Consider the following 19,315-nt stretch of genomic DNA (forward strand, 5'->3'; position numbering starts at 1 on the left):
GCGGAGCTCCTGCCCCGGCATATTTAATAAACTCTGGCAAATTAAGCGGCAGCGGATGGAGGATGCCATAAATCAACAGGTAAGAGGAGCGTGCGTCCACCTGGGAGGCAACATCGCAGTTCATTAACATTAGCCCAACCAGAAATTTCAAGGCATAAAGGGGCAAGGACCCGGGCTGATATTGGTTTATTTTGGGGAAAACAAATCTTTGTAACCGTATCCATAAGCCCTTTTGCTTGGCTATAAATAAATATTGGTTGTAATTATTGCGAGATTATATTTCATTTCTTTTTAATATAAAACTGTTGATGGGATAAGCTTAATTATTATTTCTCATTAACCTCGGCAAGTTCTAGAAAAAAGTTTGAGTTTAAAAATTAGACTCCATGTTGTCACTTCATTCATTTCCCTACCTCTGTTAGCTTTAAGTCCTTTTAAAGCAAAATAAAAAAAATGTATAACCTTAAGCCTATGTAATAAAGTGATGATGGATTTCCCTGCTGGACTTTAAGCCACCTGTTGATAGACTCAAGAGAAAAACTGCAGCGTGGAGAGGCAGCTGGAAAAGTAATTTATTTGGCAGCTCCCACAGGAAGCCGCCAACTCCTCTTTGAGCCAAGTCAGTCAACCACATCCGGCGCAACTTTAAGCCGCATTTCCGTTCATGCAATTTTAATTTGTCAAATGCAAGCGACGCGATGAGAACGTGGTGGATGCTAAAATTAACTGGAAAATTTTACAATCCTGGCGCGGCGAGGCGAGGCAGGATTACAGAACAGAACAGGACATGGCACAGGGCACCAGGCAGCAGGCAGCAGGAGTCAAAGGCAGTCCGCTGCCGAAATGAGGATGCCGACGAGCCACTCGAATTGGACCATTAGTTTCGACGGCATTAGTTTGGCGCTTTCATGGCCCAGACGATGCAGACGAATAAATAAGAGACGAGCAGCGGGACGCAGATGGAGATGGAAATATACTAGATGTGGCAATGGAAGAGCACCATTGGTGCCGGAGTTCCAGAGTTCCCACACAAGGGCAAGTGGACCGAGGCGGACCAGCGAGGATCCCCTGGCGGAATTATGCATGTAATAAAATGCGGCGGCATTGGCTGCAACTGCAACAACCCGTGCCCGGCCACGCCCACACGCCCACTTTCGCCGCGAACTAAATTTAAGTGCATTAACATAAAGCGGTTAAACTACGGTGGTATGATTCTCAAAAACATCTTAAAACTACAAATTAATCATAAAAAAAAGTAATATTTGAAATTTAAAAATTCAAAATTGAATGTACCAAAAATGTTCATAAATTTGGTTTGGAAAAAATATAAATCTTCTTGTATTCTCATTATTTAATATGTCAAAATTATTCCTAAACAAAAATTGCAGAAAAGCCAGAAAGAATTTTGAAGTGGTCATAATATAATTGTAAAATACATTGCATTAGATCTATTAATTAAGTGATTTGCATTCCCCCATCCCACTGTGCATGTTAGCAAGGACAAGATAAATAAACTTTTGTGTGAAACTGTTTTAGGGGGTTGAGGTCTCCTAAAAAGGAGAAAAGAGGAGCTCCCGCTGCACTGATGAGTGCAACGACTTGGCAGCAGCTCTAAGCGTCAGCATCATCGACACTTTTGGCAGGAAGCGTTCGCGGGCCGGGCTCAGACATATAGTTTATATAGTGTACGCAGTACAGGACATGGCCAGGAAACTCGTCTGGCTGCGAGTCTCCGGAGTGTGTGAGACATTAACAGACTCGTAAACTGCCAGTTGCTTGTTATGTTGATTACACAACCAGCGTGAGCGTGGGAGCAAATGAAAATAAAGTTGCCAAGCCAAATCCACGAATTCTAAGTTGAATTCAAAACTATATCTGTTCAAGTAACAAATAAATAATTGGTGGTATACCTTAAAATATTTTGAATTTCGAAAAACCTAGATCATACAAGACCAGAGAGACAAAAGATCCGTTAACATTATTATTTTGTATAGTGAAACCTAAAATATTTTGATGAGTTCCAAAATGGAAAACAAATCTTAATCCATTGTTTTAAATTCAAACTTTTTCAAATAGTTATCTTTTCGCAGCCAAAAACTGTTGCCATTTTAGTGGAAAGCGTTTTAAAGTCACCTCGCGTAGGCCATTGCTGAAAAGTATGCAACACTTGGCGCCACGCCCCATTTGTACGTGCCTGTCACGCCCCTTTTAACCCACAACACCACCCAAAATAACAGTTAGCTGCCCTTTCGGAAAAGCTGAAAAGGAAACACACACACATACACGCACACACACAGAGCGAAAAGGAGGAAACTAAAACAGAAACAAACAGCGGGAAACTGGAAACTAGCTAGTGGCAAGAGTTGAAAGTTGAATGTCTGGCAAATGCCGCGGCAATGCCCTTCGAATGCAGTCAGTGCAAAATGCATTTTCCAAAGGGGAACTTTTCACACGCAGCGCCAAATCTGCCAAAGCCACTTTTCGGTATTGTTTTTTGTTGCTTTTCGAAATTTATTGCAACACTCGCTGTGGAGCTCCAGTACTCCAACTCCCAAAAATAGCAAAACGATGCTGGCTTTATCTCTTCGCTGTCTGTCTGTCTGTCTGTCAGAGGATATTTATCTGGCACGTTAAGTTTACTTTTGCCCCCTTCAATCCATTGCCACATTGCACCCGCTCTTTTCATAATTTTTCGCCTCGCGGCCAAATTGTCGTCTTTATTTGCAGCATGGAAATGCTCGAACGCAATTTCCCATTTCCATTTCCATTCCACTACACACCCGAATGGTAAACGCTACCCGATGCGAGATTTTCCCGCATGACATTTGCGATTTTCCGCACATTTTGTACTTTATTGAACTGTTTGTCACATGACGTTTAGTATTTTGCGAGCTGCGCCAGCTGCAGGCAAACAACCACACTTGTACATATGCGCAGAATGGAAACGGGGAAAACCAGCTAAGAATCAGGGTCTTACACGAAGTACTGATGTACTTTTATAACTTGAATTTTTGTATATATTTAACTAGGGCCCAGTTGATAAACAACAGGATAATAACTTGCAAATTTAAATATAAAAATGTTGTAGCTCAAAGTTCGTTATGAATTCAATGATAGAATAAATTTATTTTTGTTCGCAAATACCAAATAGTTAAAGACTTTTAAACATAAATTCTTTTGGGAAAACTTACAATAAATTTGTTCAAACTTTAAACCACATACTAAATATATTTATACACACTTGCTATTTTTTTTTATCAAAAAATTCTTTGGATGATTGCCAAATTGTTTTTGACAGTTTCACTGTACCTCAGCCGATCATCGTCATCATCAAATTTTCATAGAAGAAAAGGGTTGGGAAAATGAAGCTTTTAAGGGAGGAACCACCAGCTGACCCCCTTATTACAAAGCCATGTAAACTTGATGAAAATCAAATGGAAATAAAAATGGACAGCACTCATAAACAATAATATGGCGAGAGCAAGCTTTCAAAAGGAAACTTTTAGGACAAAAACCAGAAAGAAAGAAAACTTCAACCGAGCAGTGGAAGCAACTTAATAAAAACAAAAATGTATGAAATACTTTTACGACTTTCGAAGACATTTTTACAACTTGCTGGCAAGTTTTGCTAACGATATGCGAGATGCACACAGTAAGACTTTGGAGAACAAGAAGAGCTCCGGATCGGCAGCTGCATCCAAGGACTGCTGCCGCGTCCTGTCCTGGTCAAATGGATACGTCGCATCATAAAACCGAAAGTCATTTCGCACAGAACGTGTCTACACGAAAGACCGGAGGACGGGCCAATGTCCGGCCAAGAAGCCAAAGTCATCGCAGCCAATAATAATTCCAATTGTAGTGCAGTGACAATTTTCTGTTCCTTGGCTGCAAGGATGCGCTCTTTTGGGCACTTTTGGGTACAATGTACCCCGAACAATGGTCAGCAGAGGAGCAACAGAGGAGCAGCGGCGGCGGCAACGCGCACTTTTTATTGCCCAGCGTTGGCATTTTAAGTGCACCAGCCAGCAAGCGGAGCAGCAGCAGCATCGGCAGTGGCAACATTATTTGGTCAATGTAGACGACATGACGCGGCCATTAAGAGCAACAAATAAGCAAACAATAACAAGAAGCCGCGCCCCGATGAGCTGCGGAGAAATTAAGAAAAATGCTTAAGCTGGCTGCGAATGGAAAACACTTCCTTCTCACACTTTGAAATCGAATATAACATGAAGTAACTGCACGCCGAAAAATATCAAGCTAATTTATTCATTTCAAATCTTCTATATCAGGCATGACTATTATCACGAAAAACTGGTCACCGAAATATAAAATAATAGAATGATATTGTGTTAATAAGGAAAACAATATTGTTTGATTAAGATTAAGGCCCAAATTAAATTTTTTTAAATAATTCATGTATAGTTGACATTTTTTAATTTATCAAAATGACAAAGACTAATAATCAAATGAACCATAGCTAAATGGTACTATGTACAATATTTGCTATAAGTATGGCAACACATGATATTTAGTATTGCTAAAATAATTGATTTTCCTTTCACTATGTTTATTATGATCTAATATGATATTACAACTTTATCTCGTCACATTCAAAGTTTATTCAGTCATAGCAAAATATAAATAGGTGGCTATTTAAACGGACAATGAACAATCATATCTCTATCATTAACTCCTAGTGCTAATGTAAGCCTACTCTTATTCATGATTAAAAAAATGGAGATAATAGTAAAAACACATTTTGTTTAGTTTTTTCATGGGCAGAACGATTTACCTTTCGATCGATTTGGATATCTCTGTGCGATAATAATACGTTGGCTCATTAAAATTGATTGCAAATGAGCTGGTGGCTTTGGGGCGTCTTCGATTGCTAAGCAAGATGGGTGGGAACGATTCCCTTGGGGCTATGCTAATGGGGCAGCAATAAGGCATAGCTGGATTATATAGATTTACTGACTCAGGCAAAACAAAATGTCATGATAGATAAAAACAAACGCGAAAACATAATTGAATCAACAGAAAACTTGTTGAAAGCAAAATATAGAGATATGAAAGGGATAGATACGGTTTGAACAGAGATTTCAGCTGTCTCGCTGTCTGACCAATTCGTTTAGTTTCGCAAAAGCTAATTAGCAACTAAAGTGAAATTAAAGCAGAGCCAAGCCAAGCCAACGACTAATGGTCTTTGTGTTGGAGAAAAGGGAAAGAGGAGGGTCCGAACCAGAGGAATGTGCTACAACTAATTAAATGCAATAAGCTAAGGCAACTGCTGGACGTGAACAGGCACTGTGGGTTTCAGGAGTCAGGATACAGGACAGGTAACGCCGGCGGACGAGTGACAACTTCGTTTTGATGTGCCGGACTCTTCCGGCATCCTTCCTGTCCTCTGTTCCCATTTTTCCTTCCGCCAACTAACGACGAACGCGTTTTAATTTGCACATTAAAGTAATTAGTTTAGCATTAGTTAGCTGCAGTTTGTTTTAATGAGTCGCGAATTTTGAGAGAGTTGGTCGTCGCCACTTACCGCTCTTAAAGGTGGCCATCAGATGCTCCGAATCAGCTCCATGCTGGCAGACAAACAGCGAAGTGTCGAGCAGATCTCTGGGCGAATATCCCAAGAGGTCATGCATCCTGAAAAAATTATAATATACAATATTATAAACAACTTTAAGAATGGAATAAGTACAGTCGTGATCCAATTTTGTTTAAAATTTAAATCTTCACATTACTTAAATAGAAAGAAGAATAATTTAAAATCATTTCAGTGTTTCTAAGCTTTGATCGATTGCAAAAGCAGAAGAATTGAACACCAGACACCGTTGATTGTGTATTGGACAGAAAAATTATGGCTTGTTTATTTTTAATTTAAAATATTTAAGAATTTAATTGCCACAACAAAATTGATGATCTATTAAAAAAGATAACTTTAAAGCATTTTTATAGTATATTTTACTTTTTACAGAAGATAATTGTTCAATTGCATCAACAAAAAACGAATGATTTATTAAATAAACGACATTTATTGGCCGTTTCTGGCAAAGCTATAATTCAATCACAAGGCCTTTGCGAGTAAAGCCATATTTAGTATTTTTATGAAATTTCTGTATTTTCTAGTGAGCTAAAATGGGTTCACGACTGGTAATATTTATCTCACTTGTCGTCCACGTAGGTGAAACGCATGTCCAGGGAGTGTTTTGTAAGGAAAGTGCTGGTGCCCAACGGTATCTCAATATTCGAGGGATGCGGAATGGGTCGACCAATGGCCATCAACAGGCGCTCGCCCTTGGTATTGACCACCAAGTGTCCTGTGATGTGAATGACCTAGAAACATAGATTAGTTATGAATCGATTATGAGTAAGTTTTAGTTATATAGTTTACTGTACTGGAAATGGTAATGTTAGTCTTCTAGTTAATGGTAAACAAGTAAAAATGCGCTTCATTTAACATGAAATCGGAAGACCTTTGATATTGGAATTCAGACATTTGTTTTGACTCAGTAGACTTTGCTATATCTCACCTTGTAGGAGGCGCTCTTGATGTTGATGCTTCTTCCACGACTGGTTAAGGTGCACTTCAAACGCACAAACAGGTCCCGGTGATGAGTGCTCATAACGGAGTCCTGCTGCGGTTCATCCTTGACCTTCTCGGCAATTTCGCGCTTGAGACTGAGAGCGTCCTTGATCTCGGCGTGGTCGCACTGGTGCGAGTACTCCCAGATTTGCTGGCCCAGAGTGTCAATCTGTAGAAGTTTAGCAAACAACTTAGAATAGTTTTCTAAAAAACAAATAGAAACACTTACCTTGGTAATGCCCAGATACTCGACTACATTCTCGGATACATAGGTGATGTCACCCTCGTGGGACAGGACCAGCAGGAACCCGTCCATGGTCTGTTTCAAGAGCTCTCTGCCCTCGGGACCCTTTAACCAATCCTCGTTGCCCATTTCCACCTTGTGCTTGATCTCCGCCTGCTCAGCAACAGCATCCATGTCTGGTTTAATGGCATCGCTGGGAACTGAAATAAATCTTGTGTTAAAAAGGGCTTAAAAAAGAAAATATCCTAAAGGGGAACTCACCAAACTGCAGCATCTCACGAATCTTGAGAAATGCAATAGTGATCCTCATCACGGATGCCTTATCGAGTTGATTGACATCGTCGGTTTTCAATGGCAAAGCCGCCGAGAGTTCCATGAAAATTTCCGTCTCCTTGGAGCGACGACATCTGGCCGCATCGCGAGACTTCTCCTTGCGCTTTTCATTGTTCCTGCAAAGATCGATGAGATGAAAAATTAGCATAAGCTCAATGCAATCACGTACGCCACTGATCTGGGGGAAAGCGGGGGAACATAGAGGGGAAGGTCGTCTGAAATATGCGTGCATTTCAATTGCTGCACTTTTATTCCCGTTTGATTGCTTGTGATTCAATTCACGCGGCCAGAGCTCGCAATTTTTCAATTAAGCAAAACGTTTTCAATTTTTGCGTTTGTTGCCAGGCCAAGCGAAAAAAGGCGAAGGCGTTCGACAGCGCGCTAAAGTTCACGGCAGCTATTTTAGCTAGCTACCTATGTTACAAAAATGTATAACCACTCTCTTTGGTCTCAATACAATTTTTAACACTCCAAACATATTGATAACATAAATGCAACATTATGTAGAACAATAATTCAGTTTCAATCCGGTTCATAACTTATGTTAATATAAATATTATGCGAACAACTCAGCTAGATATTTATTCAAAATGCTATATAGAATATGAAAATGGTTTGACCTACAACAGCCCCCCTTGTAGAGCTGTACATTCCCAGCTGGCAGCAGAACGCCGTGGGCTTTAGATAGTTTACAATGTCTGATTTGGATTCTCAAAGTAGCCAGCAGTCACACGTTCGCCTGATAAAGACCATCACTTCTGCCTTGGCACCAATTCCCAATTCTGGTGGTGGACTTTCGAAGACTTTGGAATATTTCGCCAGGGGATTGACGAAAAATCTCACCAGCCCGATGCGTTGGCAATTAGCGAATCAGCAGAGCTGTCTTCGATGGGGCGAGTGAGTCCCATTTAAGTCAGGGGTTTCGGCTCGTCGATATTGGCGACAAGTTTTAATAGGCAGACAAGCCAGTCCACATCATTCAAATACATTTATAAAGGAGAGCACTGACCCCAAACATACGAACACTATCAGTACTATTACTATTTATATATATATTAGGAAATTCTAGGAAAAGACGAATGGCCCTCCCTCGGGACTGGGGGAAAATTATAAAAAGTTTGCCAAGAAAATCTCGTGAGGCACCGCATGCAAAGAAACTAATTCGGGAATTCATCAACGACAACAACATTTTTAATATTTTATTTATTATTGGTATACAGGGCGAACTTGTATAATCCACGGAAGACGTCTGTTTTCGCACGTACAATAGTTGTCTTGGCCTTTGGCAAAAATTGCCAACGCTGCTTTATTCGCTCTAAGTTTTTGGAAAGGAAAAAAGGCTGCCCACGTAAGATGTTTTATTGTGAAAACCGCCTTGGCAACACAACAAAATTAAAAACTTTTCTGTTCACAAGCCTTAAGTTTAACCTGTCACCGAAAATGAAGAAAGCCCATCATATCAGTTGCCAAAGACAGTGAAATCTGAACTCCTCACTATGATGTCTACGAACTGACTAATAAATGATTAAAAAGCATTCCACTTTGTTTTGTTTTTGGCGAACTAGCACTAAATATTCGAAATACAAACAAGAAACTTATAAGTGAAATGAATCGTTGACCGTTAATTATTAAAAATAAATTTCAATTATGACATCTTTAAACATGAGATAAGAACCTCATTAATCGATCGATTGTAAACAAGGAAATCTAAAAATAAACAAGACAAGGTTTGCAATCTTTTAAATCATATAGAATGGTTAATCATTTAAAATCCTTATAACTTCACATATTTGATATAAATAGGTAAATACAAAAGAGGTTTTCATTGTCGATCAATCGACTGATTGATAGAGACCAGGCAAAAGTTTGAAGCAGAACTCGAACTTAGATAATTAATTTATAGAATTATTTTACGCTCTATCAAAGTGCACACTATTGCAATAAGCAAACACATCGAATATATTTGTCGATATACATATGGATTTCTATCTATATATATATTAATGAACAGAAATCCGATAGTCGTAGTGCATAGAAAGCGGCATAGAATAGCTTTGAATTGCATGCTAATGGCCTGCTTAAATGGAGTGATATTCGGGGGGTTTTCGCGGGTGAGGTATTTGCGATCGGGCGGGCCATTGTCTGTTCATTAGAACAGAAGCAAGTACAGCCTTTTAAAAATTCTGGCTGTGCCAGCAGAATTGCCTTGTTATTGCCGCTGTCGCTGTCGTTGTTGTTGCTAAGTAATTCCGCTCTAAGGCGCAACTCAAACACTGCCAAAAAAAAAGTCTGTTTCAGTTAAAATACACTTATTTTAATGAAAAGCAACTCAAAACAGTGAAAAACACTTTTAAAGACGATCTTTACGGTAATCTTGATGATTCATTAATTTTAAAATTGATTGGAAATAATTAGAAGAGATTTATTTAGTTTATCTAAAAAGTAAATTAAAAAATGTCACTTATAAAACGCAGGAACTTAAAAATTTATTTAAAAAAAATATTGGCTAGGCTAAGATGTGATTAAAATTGTTTTTATAAAAAAATGCTATCACGTGGACAGCTAGATCTTAGCTAATCCTATGAAACCTTAGGGTACTGACCCGCATCTGTTTGAGTCTGAATTGCTAGCATTGCGAAATGCTCCACCAAATGCGTCGTATCTCTTGGCGAGATATCAGCAAAGGCACATAAAATACATCCCAAGGTGTTAATGCCAAGTTCATGGGGCAGTAAATCGAGCCAACATCGGGTCAGGGATGTTCGGTTGGGAGCAGCATAATGTTGGAGGAAGTTATTTGGGTAGCGTGTGCCTTGTGCAAGTGCGTCAGTTTGGATTTGTCTTATTAGCATGGAGATGGGCAAACACAACTTTGGCTAAAACGTGTGCAAAACGTAAATAAACGAGCAAAGTGGCGACCATTCCAAATCCATTTGATTTTTGCGCACGTTGAATGCTAAGTTTTTGGTAAGAAATCCAGGGAAAACGCGGGCCATAACCTGCGTCAATCGTTGATGTATTTGAGTATTGATGAGCCCCCAACTAGAAGACCTACCAAACACGCGCCACGTGTCGATAAATATTTGGGAAATACCCAACATAAAGTCACTGCTGACAGAAAACAATTACACAACTTAACGTCAAGAAACAATTTTAAAATTTTATTAACTTGATTGCGACCATTAAAGATTTCAGCTAAACAATCGATAAGAGAGGGAAAGTCTTTCTTAGTGCACTTAAACTGTAAAAAAAAGGAAATTTTTCTTGGGAGAAACCCACTGAACCTTGACTCATTCAATACTTCTCTCGCGCCATATCTCCGTCCACCTCCTTTTATCTTTTCCTGCGTATCTAAATATTATTATAAAAAGCGATCCACAAATAAGCATAGATAAGAGACCCGCCGTTTGCTTTCGGCTTTGGCATTTAAAATAGGATCCAACGAATTTTTAAATGAGGCTTTCAGCGGTCAAAGCAAAAATTGAAGTGATTTTAACTTATTTTATAATTGTTTATTAAGATGAGCTCTGTTCTCTTCTGATTTGTTTTATATTCAATTTAAAATCACTTTCAGAAGGTATTTTCAGCCCGAAATTTATATAGCCGATCTCCCCACGATTTCTGGTTGCACTCACATAAAGTCCTCGATGTCCACGAACTGGGAGAACTGACAGGGTTGGGTGTTGGTGGGAGCATAGCCGTAGCAGTAGGCGTAACTCCAGGGGCGGCTTTCGCGACAGGGCGTGGCCACGTTAAGAAGTGTGCCCCGTTGTCGATAGAAGGCATCCGTATGCGGTTGCTGCTGATACGGATGATACCTCTGCATCCCGGCGGAGGATAGATTGGGTCCCAGAATGGCACCCACGTAGGGTTGGACGCTGGGACCTGGCACATTGTAGAATGACTCGTTGTTAAAGCTCACGGTGGGTTCATTAATGGGCGTTCGCCCGAAAACTGAGCCATTATTCAGCTGTTGTTGCTGCGGCTTTAGATCGCAATCATAGAAATTTGTACAAGATGTCACATCCTCGCCGTAGAAGGAACTATCGCCGGGACACGAGAAGTCGCAGCTCTCAAAAGTATTAAACATTGATTGCGCCGTATCTTTCGCTGGAATACGGAGAAGCCCATCGATGATGAACACACACACGCGTCCCGATAACAGCTGATAGTGGCGAGCGGTTTTAAGACTGTTTTGATTTGGCTATAACTTTACGGCCGTATTCAGAACACGACGTACCGGAGTTCGAACCGTAAATGAGCGAAAGGTTCCATACCCTCGAAGCCATCATATTTATACCCGGGAGCCCGAAAAAACTGGCCAGGAGAGTGAGTGAGAGAGCAGCAGAAATTAACGTCAGATTCCGTGTGCTATCAGACAAGTTTGCCTATCCGGACAAGTGCGCTTCGGCCGGAGTGATAAGATAAAGGCCACCCGCCTGGAAAACATTCAGTTGGCAGAGAGCTAACGGTTTGGTTTTGCCCAATCGGGGCGATAACAGTGGACTCGAGTGAGTGGCAGGCTCAAATTAGAGGCATATAAATAAAGTCGGTGCGCTCCACTTCAGCCGATAATTGCACTGGATAATGAAGCATACTTTGCAGCGCCCCCGGAAAATTACTGCACGTCCTGGATCAAGTTAATTTGCCCATTTCCCTGACTCACCAACTGCAGTGCTCGACGCTGTCATGTTTTTTATTAAAAAAATGTACACCAAGAAAATATAACTTCCAACCCCATACAAAATGTAGGTGCCTCAGAGTTTCGTTACTTTTTTTTTAATTAAATCTTTAAAGCATCAAGTTGTTAAAGCTTACTGCAAAGCCAAAATTTAACTAAAAATGAATTAATAAACTATAATAATATATGCCACTTCGAAATTGAAAGCTAAGTTGTAGGACTTGGTACTGTAGTTAAATGCGTACAGCAAAGCTACTATGTCCAAATTTTATGAAGTTTGAGCAAAAAAAACCCAAACACAGTTTCTTAGAAAAGGGTTAAATGTCAACTAGAACTTGGCATATTTTTTTTCTGTGCTGAAAAACAGATTTAGATGACTAAATATTTTTCCACCTATCTTACCGTTCTCCAAGATTTTACTAGTCGGCCGAGCTCGCCGATAAGAACAATAGCATAACAGTTAAATATTTAGATTATATTAGCAAACAGGCGCGGAAAGTGAAACGAGATAAGAGAAGCCCGCCACCCAACTAAAAGTAATAAAATCACAATGTAATCAGCACGAAGAAACGGAGTAGAAGGCAATGCACAGTCGGGGACAAATTAAATGACCGCCCATGGGATTTGATAACCCCTTGTTTACCTTTTTATACTACAAATGTCTTTTAGATGTCTAACTAATTAATAACAAAAATATTTGAATAAAAGTAAAAAGCATCTTAAGTCACTAGACAATTTTTTTCAGTCCAACAGTTTGCTTACCAAGTGTGATTTAAAAATGTATATATGACATGGGTTTTATTTAAAACCATTCATTTAATCCCGTGTTCAACTAATATTTCAGAAATCTCAAACAAAAAATACTAAAAATGTTTATACCAATGACAATACCAAGTACGTCGTTTTCGGCCTGATTGTTCTTTAACTGATCTTCTTCATATTTTCCTGTTGTTTTGCTAACAATCTGGAGTTCTACAAACACCGGAAACCATACCTTTAGTTTAAAAGTTAACAAATTCAAATTGATTTATAATTAACAAAAAATGAGTGCTCTCAAAAAACAAGGTATAATCTTGCAACGCAGTAAAAATTACATTTCCGACCTTTTAAATTTTTAATCGGAAGTTTGTTTTTTATAAAAAATATTAGTGAAAAACAATGTATTTATATATTTTTATTTTCCTATCCATTTTTGGAAATGTGTCTTTCATTGCGTTGCAAACTTTTGAGTGATTTTATATTAACATATTTAAGTCAATTTTTTTTCAACAAACAGCGGTTTTAAAGATAATAACATTTCCCACAAATAATCTGAAAAGGTGTTCGAAAAAAACAATTCTTTGTTCTTGACAAGTAATAATGTAGGCCGGGGTGTAGCAAAATTTTACTGCAAAACTGGTACGCCCCAATTTATTTTTGTTCGCCTTAAAAACTATACGTATTTAAGCTTTCTCTGATTTACAATTTACATCGAATGCGACGCGTATAGAGCCCATTGAACTACACGACCAAAAAAGATTCAGAAGCTGCGCTACCTTAGTCTATCTCCCTCACTGTTGTCTTTTCTGTCTCTCTCCATGGAACATATTAAAAGTTACACACACAAAAAAAATTGTTTTGGAGGTTAAGTTTGGTTATGTAAATAATTAAATAATTTTAAGCATAATTGGTTTAGTGACTGAATGTTTTTCGTTTTTAATAATATTATATTTAATACAAAAATGTATTCGAAAATCAAATGTTTTTTTTAATGGATTAACAGTAAACAAATTTTTTTCTGTGCACTAGCAGCAAAATAAAAGTGCGTATGTATGAAAATAAAGAGGAAAGCGAGAAGAAAACCAACAATAACTCCACAACCTAAAACTTAAATACAATACCTCTCCCTCTCTTTCTCCCTTTATAATAATACCCCCTCGGACGTTTCCATCCTCCTCGTGTCGTCACATTTTTAGTTCGATTGCGCAAAATGTAGGTCGTTGTGGCCAGACAAAAAAGAAAACAACAACAACAAAAACAACAACTGGGCATATCATTTAAATATTTTACAATACACACATGTGGGAATGTGTGTAAGCGTGTTTTACTTTTGTGCGTTTGCTTGCGTTGGTATTGAAATTTATTTATTGTCAAGTTGTTGTTTAAGTTTTATTCATCGGCTTCTGCGTATTTTTTCCTCTTTTTTATAGCGCCTTCATCTGACAGCATATAAAACTAATTTAAAAAAAACCATAGTTTCGAATAAGACTATTGCCTCCCCCAAATACCCCCCACTGAACTAGTAATAATTCACTTTTATTGAGGTCACACGGTAGCTGCAGTTACAATCTGACCCTTTTTTTTACTTAAAAATTTTTTCAGAATATATATTTTTTTAACAAACGTATACATTTTGGTGCAAAGCTTTCACCAACAGTGGTTGAAAAATTTGTACATGTCTCACAAATAATGTATTGGAACCAGCTCGAAGCAAATGGGAAAACTACCGACAATAGTAGGTAAGTGTGTCTATTGGAAGCTAGAGCGAGCACTTTTTGAAAATGATTATAGAACCGCTTTTCAGCTTTTCCACATTTTTAAAACTTAAGTTTAATGGTTGTCACGTAGACCAAAGCGAAACTTAGTTTCAATTTAATGTAAATGTCTTGAGTGAAACATAAACTTGGGGGTTTATGGGCTTATAAAATAAATAAGTTTTCAGAGGGGCGTGGGCCAAAAACGGAATCGAAAACAAAACAAAGCTGATAAAACGAAGCACGAGGAAAAAAACAGGTTGTTTTTGGAGCGGAGGGGCAACATTATCGAACATAACAGGTTTTCATTATTGTTTTTGATTTTTACCTCACTTAAAAATAACCCACAATGCGTAACAAAGAAGCAGAACAATGCACTCGACTAAAAATAAACTCCAGCTATTGGGGGCTTGCCCTTAAAAACAGGATGCCAATACTTGAAGGATGCATATCTAGGGAGCAACAAGTGCTTTCAAGACTCTTTTCCCAAGGAAAATGCACTTATAAGAGTGCATTTGTCTATTATATACCTCCCAGATATCATATTCCACTGCGGAAACCAATCATGCATATGCAAACTGAACGATTTCAGTTCGTCTCGACTTTTGTCTTTGAAGGTCGTGGGTCTCGGTCATTGCGTTCTCCTTCTCTTTCGCTCTGTCTCCGTCACTAAATCGTATAATAATTACCGCGAATGCAAAAATTAGTTGAACGCGTGATTAATGATTGACTTTTCGTTGATTTTAAGTCCCCCTCGCCAGTTTTCTATCGCACGATTCGTTTCGTCAACCAGTGACGCCCAATAAGGGGAGTTAATAAAATAAAGCGAGGCATAAATTCGAATTCAGTCAAAGGAAATGTTAATTTCCTCCCGGAAAGGTTTTATTCTATTTTGTAGAAAAGTAAAGGATTCTAGGAAAAAGAAAAGTAAGAACCCCAAGGGATTACCGTTGATAAGCTAGTAAATATTTTATATGGAATATTCCAATTATGGAATATGAACAAAGTTAGAGATTTATTGATAAAAACTCGAACAACAGGGTAAGAGATTTCCCCATTGGAAACTTTACAAAAATTAAAGCAGGGTAAGCCAGGATAACAAGGAAGGAAAATTGTAATCATTTATGTATAAGGAAACTTAAAAAAAATATTATATCTCGAAAAAAACAGATTCATAGGAAGAATCGCTTTTCAAGTAAAGGGTTCCATCGATTTGTGAAATAAAATGATCGCAGATCAAGTAAACATATGAAATACCGCCTAGAAAACAAAGACAACCCGCAGAAAGCGATGGATAGCAACAAAAGCCGCCACGAGCGCTGCGAAGCGGAAGAAGAGAGCGAAAAAGAAAGCAAACGCTTATGCAATGCAACAAACAAGTGATCTAAGCAAATCCAATGGCTTACTACGGATCGGATCGGATTGTTGGATGAGTGTATTGGTCAGGAGATCGAATTATTGCAAGCTATGTTTATTTGTACGTCTGACTCACCTTCGTTTCTCCTTTGGTTTGCCGCTGGCCGTGAGATTTTTTGGGGCGGCAGAGGATGGTGAGAGGGAACCACTAGAAGACGAGGATGGTGAGAGGGAACCACTAGAAGACGAAGATTGTGGGGAGGAGGAATACGATGAGGAGGAGCCGGTGGCCACCGATTGCTGCTTCTGCTTCTCTTCTGCCGCTTCGATTGTATCAATTAACGAAACCATTTTGTCGCCGGATTTCAAATCGCAGCAGCATTCAAAGATCTGTCGATGTGGAGGTTCCTGTTTTTTTTCTTCTTTTGTTTTTCAATAGCGTTTTTCTTATCGCAAGTTTTTCCAGCACTTTTTGAGACTCTTCGTTGTTGTTGTTGTTTTGTATTATTTATCGCTATTACTTTCGTTATTTCTATGAAAAACTATGGCTGTGCGCTTGTATTGGTTGTTTTGCGTTTGTATTGTTGGCACTACACACACACACACTTACACTCAAGCACTGTGTTTTCCTCGTAAAGTATAATTATTTAACCACTTTTACTCCTTTTACCTTGAATTCTTTTGTATATCTGTGATCTTAATAAACAAAAAACACAACTGCCACAAGGTTATTAAGTTATTCCACTGCCGTTGTTGTTGTTATTGTGGTTGTAGTCTCAACTGGCCAATTGCACTTTGGTATATTCGATAATTGAAGTATTATTATTATTGCACTTTAAAGTTCTGCACCGATTTGATGTTGAATTCGCGTTGTAGCATTTCACAAACGCAATTTATCTGCACTATATGCATTTTACAATGCGCCTACAGCATTTTTTCCTCACGAAATCTTAATACGCTTTTATTTTTATTTTCCTCTTTGGTTGCTTCTTCGTAAACAGTGTGGCAGCAGGATGGCGAAAATACCACAATACCAAGATAGTGGATATGGGAAATCCCACAAATATACCAAATACTTACCGAACAAAACGTACTATAGGGTACAGTGAATACCACAAGGGGACATTTTAAAACTTGTTCAGTTGCTGTTAGCTAATTAAAGGTGGAATGTATGCTTCTATTTAAAAATATTACTTATTTGTGATTTTTTCTTTCCCCAATAATTTAGATTCCGCTTTAAAATTTGAAATTTAATTTCTATGCAAATACATGACAGATAAGAGTGTATTTCAGTTGTGTTCTTAAACATCGCCACACTTTATACGACTTTGGGTTTCGGAATAAATTATTTCGGCAACGCTTTAAAATCAAAACAACTGTCTGTTTTGATTTAAGTAAGGAAAAGATTTTCTCGCATGCTTAAGTATGATTTACTTGCAACAACTACTTCTTCTTTATTGTTTTCCTCTAATCCATATTTTCAATAGTCACGATAAATGGTGAAATATTATTGGAAACCGATTGGCTCCAAACTACGACAATCTTTATTATTATGTACGAACTCACACCTAGCTCTTATAAGTATGTTTAATACCTATTCCTATTTAGGCCTTGGGTACCACCGAGTTGTTTTTGGGGGTCACCGCCTCATCGCCGCCTCCTGGATTGCCAACATCCGCCAGCGGATCTGCATTCGGGCCACCAATCGAATCCGCATCCGTGTCCAAAGCATCGCCCAACCCATCATCGTCGTCGTCATCTCCGCCGGATTTGTTGTACACGGTGGGATACTTCTGGAAGCAGTCGCGCATCTTGGTGAATGCTTCGTAGCAGTCGGAACCCTTGGGGTCGGCCGTGCTGTTCTGGAAGCAGGAGAAGGCCTCACGAAAGTCGACGCCACATGGACCGGTTGCCATTCCGCCGAGACAAGGACAACTCCAGTTGATCTTGCCATCCTTGGTGATCACGCCCTCCGGTTGTTCTGGTGGTGGTAGCTCGATGGTGCTGGGCGTGGCATGGTCCTGCTTGGTGACAAAGATGACTTTGTCCTTGCCGAACTCCTTGCAGAAAGAAAATGACATTCTGTTCGGGTTCTTTCAGTTAAATGCTATAAATTCCTCGGCAGAGTCCTCGAAGTCCAAAGGTTTTCGGGATGTGCTGAGCACCTGGAAATGGCAGGGCACTTGTTGGTAGTATCCTATTAGGGAAATAGCTATGCGGGCGCGTTCCAGGAAATCCTCGGACACCCGGAAAATGGAGCGTTTTTCGGTTGAGCTGAATTTAACGATTTCCAGGGTAGTTTGTCCACCGATTTCGCCAAAAATATTCGTCAAGGAATTGACGATGCAGCCGCAAAGGAACACGGGGGTCAAAGTTACGGAGTCTGGATTACGGAGTTTCCTGGTGGTTCAAAAAACATGCATTAATTTCATTGTCTTTGAGATGCACGTGCGCACGTGTATGGAACTATTTAGTAGATTTTCGGAACTCACAGCTTCACGTCCAGATATTGGTAACCACTCATGCTTTGGTTATGGCAAGTGCAACTCCCGGTAGATCTGTTCGGGAGCTAATTTCGGCGAAAACTTCGGGAAGTCGTCTAAAAAATGCCGGTCAGTGTGTTTTTTTATGTAATTATTCCCTTTTCACTGTTTCTTTCTGCTTTTAAACAGCTGTGCGCAGGCTGAGATGGCGACATGGCTATTTACACCAAAAATGTGGCCAAAGATGCTTACAAAATAGCTACTTTTGATAAAAATACATTTTCGTGCCATCTAAGCTAAGATTTATCCATTAATAAAACAAACAAAAAGTTTATTGGCATATCTTAAAAGTTTGTAAGCAACAAAAACCTTATTCAATCATAGCCCAGAAATACAATAGTTTTTAGCTATTTCAATGTATTCTTTTTTAATGACAGCACTGCAAGCCATATATTTCCTAGTGAATGGCAAAAGGAAGATCACAGTAAAAGCAATTTGAATTCAAATTTTCGATGATTTCGTAACGGTAACAAACAAATAACGTAATCAAGTTAATAAATTTATGTGAACCACAAATTACAATTAGTCTTCGCTATTAGACAGCCCAGTAAGATTCTTCTCAATATCTTTTTCAAAGTCTAATGTTGATTTAGATGTTTGCAGGACCTGAAAATGACAAGGCGTTTCCTGATAGTGACCTATTAGTTCAAGGGATATTCTTATCATGTCGTATAGCTCCTCTGGTACACGAAAAATCACGCGTTGCTGATGGGTGCAAAACTTTACAATCTCCATGGTGGGCTTTTCCTCACAGAAGAAGCTCTCTAAGGCGTTGAGAACGCAATTACGAAATAGTGCAGGAGTCAAAATAACTGTGTCCGGATCTCTTAGCTTGCTGTGGAAAATAAACAGGTTACAATTTTAAACAAAATATAAGGAATAGCCCTTTCATCTCACAGTTTAATGTCGAAATAATAGTAATCCGCCATGATAATCTTTTGATGTCCTCTTCAAGCGGTGTCCACTGTAGCGATATTCAATTGCCAGTGCGTTCGTAGCGAATGGTAAACTGCTGATTGTTTTGGTGATTTGCGCGGCGCCAATCTCTTGACGAAA

At 38.9% G+C, this 19,315-nt stretch overlaps 4 protein-coding genes across 6 annotated transcripts in view; all 4 read right to left on the bottom strand.

Moving 5' to 3' along the window:
* Positions 1–16,730, bottom strand: part of LOC128251935 (protein similar) — a 69,230-nt gene extending 52,500 nt beyond the window's left edge. The window contains exons 1-6 of one of the 3 annotated variants that reach the window (XM_052979213.1): positions 15,853–16,730; positions 7,095–7,282; positions 6,819–7,033; positions 6,537–6,758; positions 6,173–6,339; positions 5,543–5,649 (exon numbers count right to left, since the gene is read on the bottom strand). In XM_052979213.1, the coding sequence (XP_052835173.1) occupies positions 5,543–5,649; positions 6,173–6,339; positions 6,537–6,758; positions 6,819–7,033; positions 7,095–7,282; positions 15,853–16,067 (1,114 nt within the window). In that variant the 5' untranslated portion in view covers positions 16,068–16,730. Of the gene's footprint in view, positions 1–5,542; positions 5,650–6,172; positions 6,340–6,536; positions 6,759–6,818; positions 7,034–7,094; positions 7,283–10,801; positions 11,432–15,852 lie in introns of those variants that run through there. The other 2 variants (XM_052979212.1, XM_052979215.1) reach the window with 2 other exon arrangements.
* Positions 16,731–17,145: 415 nt separating this feature from the next.
* On the bottom strand, positions 17,146–17,797 carry LOC128259543 (mitochondrial intermembrane space import and assembly protein 40). The gene has a single exon (XM_052991993.1). It carries the CDS (start codon positions 17,795–17,797, stop codon positions 17,321–17,323), a length of 477 nt encoding a protein of 158 aa, XP_052847953.1. The 3' UTR covers positions 17,146–17,320.
* Positions 17,798–17,812: 15 nt separating this feature from the next.
* Positions 17,813–18,379, bottom strand: LOC128259554 (uncharacterized). The gene is made up of 2 exons (XM_052992019.1): positions 18,209–18,379; positions 17,813–18,116 (listed from the first exon to the last, which is right to left on the bottom strand). Exons 1-2 carry the CDS (start codon positions 18,238–18,240, stop codon positions 17,813–17,815), a joined length of 336 nt encoding a protein of 111 aa, XP_052847979.1. The 5' UTR covers positions 18,241–18,379.
* A 182-nt stretch (positions 18,380–18,561) lies between these two features.
* On the bottom strand, positions 18,562–19,298 carry LOC128259549 (uncharacterized). Its single transcript, XM_052992006.1, has 2 exons — positions 19,157–19,298; positions 18,562–19,094 (listed from the first exon to the last, which is right to left on the bottom strand). Exons 1-2 carry the CDS (start codon positions 19,186–19,188, stop codon positions 18,782–18,784), a joined length of 345 nt encoding a protein of 114 aa, XP_052847966.1. The 5' UTR covers positions 19,189–19,298; the 3' UTR covers positions 18,562–18,781.
* Positions 19,299–19,315: the final 17 nt, after the last annotated feature.

This window comes from Drosophila gunungcola, chromosome 3R (assembly GCF_025200985.1).
Source record: "Drosophila gunungcola strain Sukarami chromosome 3R, Dgunungcola_SK_2, whole genome shotgun sequence".
NCBI lineage: Eukaryota > Metazoa > Arthropoda > Insecta > Diptera > Drosophilidae > Drosophila > Drosophila gunungcola.